Source organism: Lupinus angustifolius, chromosome LG15, assembly GCF_001865875.1.
Source record: "Lupinus angustifolius cultivar Tanjil chromosome LG15, LupAngTanjil_v1.0, whole genome shotgun sequence".
Taxonomy (NCBI): Eukaryota; Viridiplantae; Streptophyta; class Magnoliopsida; order Fabales; family Fabaceae; genus Lupinus; species Lupinus angustifolius.
In genome coordinates, this window is record NC_032023.1 from 14,534,244 (window position 1) to 14,541,734 (window position 7,491).

Below are 7,491 nucleotides of genomic sequence, written 5' to 3' on the forward strand. Positions count from 1 at the left end.
CACGTATAACCCAAATCTAATAAAAAAAATTCCCTTTATTTCCTTCTTTACCCTTTCCAGTTTCCAGTCCCAAACAAACAAAAACGAAACCCACCACAGAAGAAACATGCTGAGAATCGTTGAAACCGCAAAGAGAATTGTCGGAACGACGTCGTTATCGTCTCCGATCGTTAGGGTTCTGCCGCGTCTATACCATGAGAGGGTGGTTGATCACTACAGCAACCCCCGGAATGTGGGATCATTCGATAAGAACGACCCCACCGTAGGAACTGGTCTAGTCGGTGCACCCGCGTGTGGTGACGTTATGAAGCTTCAGATTAAGGTTGATGATGAAACCGGAAAGATCGTTGATGCTCGCTTCAAAACCTTTGGTTGTGGATCCGCCATTGCTTCTTCCTCTCTTGGTAATTTCATTTTATTATTATTTTTATTTTTATTTCATTTTGTATTCCTCAAATTTTGGAGTTCCTTGTAGCGTAAGATTCTGGTTTGGGAATTCATTGGAGAGGTTAATATAGTAATTTCGGTTCGAAGTATGAGAATTTCATTGTTGTAGGGGAAAAGAAAGGAAATTTATGCTTATTGTTTTTTTTGTGTGAATATTTAAGCCTTGTTGATGGATAGTGTTTTTTATTTGCGATTTATTTAATGTTTTTTATATCTCTTTGCAGCTACTGAATGGGTGAAGGGGAAGGAAATGGAGGAAGTTTTATCCATTAAGAATACGTGAGTATCTATCTGTATTATAACTCTTTAAAATATATGTGGTAGTTGTATGATTGTGGCTTTGTTTGTGTTTTTATGATGATTTATATGAGGTTTGGCTCCTTATATAATTGTCTTTGTTGCACATGTGGTTGGGTGCAAAATTGTTATGTGTTTGAGATTATCAGTCTTCACAAAAGGAAGAAAATAGTATGCTATTTGAGAAAATTTCTGAGATATTGCACTTTTTATTTATTTTCTTCCATGAACAGCTTTGTTGAAGTATAGGGCCTTGTTTTTAAGCACAAAAATGGGTCCTTGTATCTGTTTCTTAATGCCTGAAATTGAAGAATTTTTACAATGGCTGTGTTTGAGACAATGGGGTCTTCACAAAAATAACAAGATAGTATGCTACCTGAGGAAATTTACGATTTATAGCAATTTCTATTTCTTTTCTTCCATGCACAGCTATGCTACATTCGAGGGCCTTGTTTTTAAGCAAAAAAAAGGTTGTGCCTGTTGAAGAAGTCATAGATGAATTCTGTATGAGTTTTTGAATGTCTAAATGGTTGCTGGGTAGTTGTGGAAGATAACAGGATTTGTTCAATACCAAAATTTGTTTAGCATTTTTGGTTGTTTTAAGGGTTATATTAACAATAGGAGATGTTTTTAATATACATATCTTCTTTTTAGAATGTTACCTTCCTTTTCTGTTTTTTCTTGGACCTTTTGGTTCTCAGATCATGCACCATATGTAGGAGTTTAGTCATGTTCGATTGTTCTATTTCTAGCCTTTGATTATGCTTCCATTATTAATAGTTTTGCTCAAATGTATCTAAAGTGCATAATCATTGTCCTTCAGTGAAATTGCTAAGCATCTTTCACTTCCACCAGTCAAGCTTCACTGCAGCATGCTTGCTGAAGATGCTATAAAAGCAGCTGTTAAAGATTATGAAGCTAAGCGTACCTCGGCAACTACTAGTGGACAGGCAACAACTGGAGAGAAACCAGCCACTGCTTGATTTCTTCCATGTCTATGATGATGACAAAATAACCATTAGTGTAATTTTGTGATGGTGTTAGCGAGTCCAGCGCACATCTTCAGGTAAGACTTTTCTTGGATGGAGCTGGTAAGCTAGAATATATTACTATAATGTGAGTGAATACTTGTATCGATTCCTATAGTTGATTATCCACGTGTTTAACACGAATGAAATCATGTTTCTAATTAAACTATGTACATAATACAATAAAGCAGAATTTTTACATGTTTGAATTTTTGGAATCCTTACTGAGGAGAAAAGCATCAGGTTTCCACAATTATTTTTGAAAGCTTATGTTCATTTGTGATTCAACTTGGTTCTCTGACATTGAAGACATGAATGCCACTGCAATGGTCATGCATTTTTCCCCACCTGATATGGGTCACAGTTCACACACACAGATATTTGTGATCTACTCAATGATCATGATTTACTCGATGGTCATGATTACATCTTATCCTTTCATACTAATAAAGTGTTCTAGCCTGATATCTTTCACCTGTGTGTGTACATACAAATTTGCCACGTTGCCCTATTGCCCCAAAGACCAGCCCAGCCCATCATAATCTATCACAACTCTAAACCCACCATCAGCACTAGCATTGATAGAACATAGTGCAAAGTAGCGACTAGAGAAGCAGCCACCTAGACAGAAACAGAAATGAATTGAAGGGGATAGGAGGTCATCCATAACCTGAACCACCCAAGCCAGGACACAGAAGGGTCACCCACAAACCAAAGTTGCACCAAACACAGATTGTTGCACTAGACTTTAGGATGAGATAATGAGGTCTAATGGGGTATTCAGATGAGGTCAAATGAACTGGGGTGGGATTTGGTTATTTCTGAAAAATGGGTTGCTCTGCCATTGAAATGTGATGGCTCGCATTCTGCTCAAGAATCCTTCTACATGACACAGGAGAAATGAAATGAAAGCTCATTATTAATTTCATGTAGTTAAAATTAGCTGAAGAAGCATTCCCCAAGGGTCAGCTTATTTTGTTAAGCTGATTAAATGTAGTAATAACAGCAACCAAGTAGATATGTGATGGAGGGTTGAGTCAAAATGAATATATTTCTTGTCTTATGTCATGGATATATTTCTTGTCCAGTAAAGTCTGCAAGGATTCTTATAATAAAAAACTAAGTCTCTGTAAAACAGCCCAAACTTGTAAAGTTTAAATTTTTATAAAAAATTTATTCATCTTTTATTTAACTTCCTAATGTCGAGTTAAACTCTGTAATGATTGCTGTGGAATAAAGCTCACTCATTTACTGCATGTCCACATTTCAGTATTTTTTGATTAAAAAAAGTTTGATATAGATAATCTTTTATGTTTTGCAACTAGTATTATCAAAACCTGATTCCGACTGTTGCATAAACAGGGCTGTGTGATACATATTGAAGCATTTTTCTCTTTTTTGTGTACATACTGAGGCAACTTTCTAAAATAACAAACAAAAAGCATAGAAAAAAATTGAGTTTTAAGCTTTAAGGCCTTCTCTGGGAGATCTATTTTGAAGAGGAGGGAAAGGGCTTAGGAGGGTATTTCCTTGTTTGGAAGTTTAGTTAGAGAATGTGGAGGATTTTGGAGGATTTCTAAAATCCCTCCAAACCTTCATTATACCATATTTTGCTATTCCCCCATATTGGGATTTTTGGGAGGAAAACAATGTTGAATACCTAATTACCCTTACTAATATTTTCTAATTATATTTATGTCATTTTATTGTACAGTGTATAATACATGAAATACTTTTGATTTTTTTAAAGGAGAGTAAAATAGTATTTTTGTATTACAAACCCTTCATTCACCTCCTATCTAAATTCCACACTCCACACAAGTGAGGGGTTTACTTCCCTTCTCCTTCCCTTCCCTCTCCTTATCCTCTCATTCCTATCCTTCCATTTCCTTCCTAGCTCCCAAACAAAGCTTAAGAGGAAAATCTAATGTATTCAATGGAGAATAACTTGATCGGGTCATGAAAATTGATGATAAAACATAGGACAAAAACAAAGAATAGAAATCTATCATCTTGTCTTTATGAATCTGTGTCAAACAATACGAGGAATGATCATCTCTATTAACGGAGAGACAAATACTACAAAAAATAAAAGAAAAAATATCATGATAAGATATTTTTATTCTTTACATACAACATAATAACTAATAACATTTTTGTCACTAAAAACACATGTAAAATTAAATATTTGTCTCTCCATTAATAGAGGAGATGCTTGTTCATCAAACACTATGAATTTAATATATGTTTATCTGATTATGAGCATAAAAAAAAAGAGTGGACCTAATTCAAATATCAATCTTGGCATAAAAAAATGCAAATGGATGAGGATGACAAAAAACTAGACCTATAAGTATTTATGGAAATATCTGTAATGGGTACCCATAATAATAGCTTATAGGTAAGAATGGGTTTTATGATACCTGTCTCGTGGGTATCGCATAGGGATGTAAGCGTTTCCGGTTTAAACCGCGAAATCGATGGAACCGAACTAAACCAAACCACAAAATGTGGTTCAGTTCAGTTTTGCGGTTCGGTTTGGTTATTTTTTTAAGGAACCGTGTATGTTCGGTTCGGTTTATGGTTTTAGAAATTTAGGAACCATTAGAACCGAACCGCATATTAAATAAATATATACTAGGGATTAAGAAATAATATTTTATTATTGTTTAAATTCTTCAACCAATTTTCTAGCTTAAATTATCAATTTTTGTGTGAATTGAAGTGTTACATATGTTACTAAATTGTTATTAAGTTAGTATTATATATGCTATTAGTTATTAAATTGTTTCCTAATGTTTTATGATTTGGAACATATTTTCCAACTTTTGTGATATTGAGTTTGAAACCAACATATATCATATATTGTTATACATATATTGTTACATGTGTTACTAATTATAAAATGTAAGGTTATAAATGTAATTATTATATATTTTACTAATTGATATATATGATACTAATCATGAAGTGTATTGTTATATATGATTCATAATTTTTTATAATAATAGTAGTAATGTTTATCCTTTTATGATAAACAATATCTCTTGTAGTACATTTTGAAAATTAAATGTAAAAACCGTGGAACCGAACCGAACCATTCAAGAGCGGTTCGGTTCGGTTCTTATAGTTAAAGTTGCGGTTAATTGAGCGGAACCGAACCATATGTTTTTGATCAGTTCGGTCACTAAAATGCACAAAAAACCGAACCGAATTTTTACACCCCTAGTATCGCAAATTTATAAATTTAGTTTTTAATTAAATTTTATATATATATTATAGGTTTTTACTATTATTTTAAGATTATAGATCATATATTTTATTATTATTTCATAAAAATCACACTTATTTGACTATGATAATAAATTTATCATATAAATATCATATTATTCATGTAATAATTATTTTTACATATTGATTATTACAAAGTATATAAATATATAACTAAAATTAAAAACTCATTAAGTACCCACACGAGTATCTGCAAATATTTTAGGTTTTGGAATGGGAAAGCACTACCTATTTCCGTTGCCTTCCCTAAGATGGATATGGTCCACATAATCTGAAAAGGTATAGCTAAAAAGGAGACAAAAATATTATTTATATGTTAATCAATCAACATTTAAACATAAGTAATGTAGGTGAATGATGTATTCACCCTATAAAAGACTACATAGAATCTGTGAGTTGATATTAAACTCATAACTAAATGATCTTGTTCTTCCACATGATAACAACTCACGTACCTATGCAGTCTTGTTAGTTGTTACGTACAGAATCCAACAAAAAATCAGTGATAAAGGGTTCATAACATGGCAACTTTGTATACCCAGGAAAGTAATTGATATCAATCACAAGATACTTATTATAATCTTTAGCATCTCTAATCACATCCACATTGAAAAGGTTAAGCCCCATTGCTTCTCTCAACCCTCTTCCCAACTCCATTACCAATTCCTCAGGTGGCACTTCCGCTTTCTCGGTAACAATTTCAGTCATATTTTCACTTCTTTCTTCAACTGTCGAGTTCGATATCTGAGAAAATTTAACCAACCCTTTCAATGTTCTCAACTTTCCCTCTGATATATCTAGTAGAGACCTTCGCTTAACGCACCTGACGTGTTCCCCAGCAACATAAACTTTGAACACAACACCTCCGTGGTTCACGAACTCTTGCAACACTATTCGACTGTTGTTGTTCTGATTGTTTAGTGTTCTGAGTCCTTCACGGTCGAAAATCAAACACAGTTCGTGAGAACTTGCGGTGCCATCAACAAACAAAGGCTTAGCAATGATTGGAAACCTCAAACTAAAACCCATCTCCTCCATTGCATTGTTATCATCAACCACTAGTTGTTTTGGAACCCCGACCGTGTAGTTTCCAAGAGATATTTGCAAATGGGTCATCGGTTCAAGCATTGAAACACGGTTGTGGAGTTGCTCCACAAGATCTGGGTGATCCATGATGAGAGTGTTCTGATATTTTGCCAAATACTCATCTAAGCGTAGTTTGTTCCAATCTTGAGAGTGTAGTTTATGAATGATGCAGTGGAAAGAACCTTGCTTGATTAAGGGTATGGTGAGATCAATATGAACAAGATCAATGCCATGTTTCTTGGTGTAATTTAGAAGGGAAGGTTGGATTAAGTTTTGGATCTTTTGAGGGTGTAGGGCATACCCTATGCAGTACCTTGGAGTTTGAGGTTGTTCTGGTTGGGACATAGTAACTATTGTAGAATAGAAAATCTGTTGATGGCTTGATGCAGTATTTGGTTCATATAACTGGCCTATTATATATGAACATAGTTGGAAGTTGAAGAATGAGTCAAAGATGAATAATAACGTCAAGAATAGGCTTCTCAACCTATTAAACTTAAAAATATGTGTTTGTTGTAAAAAATGTTTCTTATGATATGAAATGATCGACCTTTTTTCTTTTTGGTATACTAATGCAGATAAGTGTATTTACTCTTGGTATGATGTAGTGGATATAAATCTCAATCCTACTATCTAGATTATTCAAAATAGTTATACCGTTGGTGCAAATAAATAAATATATATATTTATTACACATCCTTTAATTTTATAAATAAATTTCTTTGATGTAGGAATCGAATATGAATAGAGTTATCTGTCATGTCATTCATATTTGTAGTTTTATTGACCAGTCTTAATTGTAATTTTATTGACTAGCCATACTTTCTTTCTTTTAACTGATTATTATATTGTTTATTATTCATTATTTTTAACACGCTCTTTATTATTACCATTACCTGCAGTTCAGGAACGAATCTACTATATGCATGTGACTATTAACTCATTATATTCAGATAGTTTAGGCCAGAAATAATATGGTAATAATTGTTATTAAATAGTAGATGTAAGATTGTATATATGTAGAAATATCACTATATGCTCTCTTTGTGATTTTATTGACTAACCGTAATTTTCTTTCTTTAATTATTATGTTGACCATTATTCATTATTTTTCAACATGCTCTTTATTATTACTATTATCTACAATTCAGACGGGAATCTACTGTATCCATGTGACTATTGACTCAATATATTCAGATTATTTTGGTCTGAAATAATATTTATCTATCATATACGCCAAAACATGGTTTAACCACCCACCATGCTGTAATTTATAACTTCCTATTTTGCCCTCATATATTTTCTATTTTCTACAAAAGGACCATATAATCTAATGTCTATA

The 7,491-nt window shown here is 33.0% G+C and overlaps 1 protein-coding gene and 1 long non-coding RNA gene across 2 annotated transcripts; both read right to left on the reverse strand.

Annotated features, from left to right (window-relative positions):
- On the reverse strand, positions 1,721-3,150 carry LOC109327436. The gene is made up of 2 exons (XR_002105335.1): positions 2,485-3,150; positions 1,721-2,215 (listed from the first exon to the last, which is right to left on the reverse strand). It is a non-coding gene; the product is annotated as an uncharacterized LOC109327436 (long non-coding RNA).
- LOC109327608 (inositol-tetrakisphosphate 1-kinase 1-like) lies at positions 5,504-6,520 on the reverse strand. The gene has a single exon (XM_019560784.1). The coding sequence runs from the start codon at positions 6,492-6,494 to the stop codon at positions 5,532-5,534; it is 963 nt and encodes a 320-aa protein (XP_019416329.1). The 5' UTR covers positions 6,495-6,520; the 3' UTR covers positions 5,504-5,531.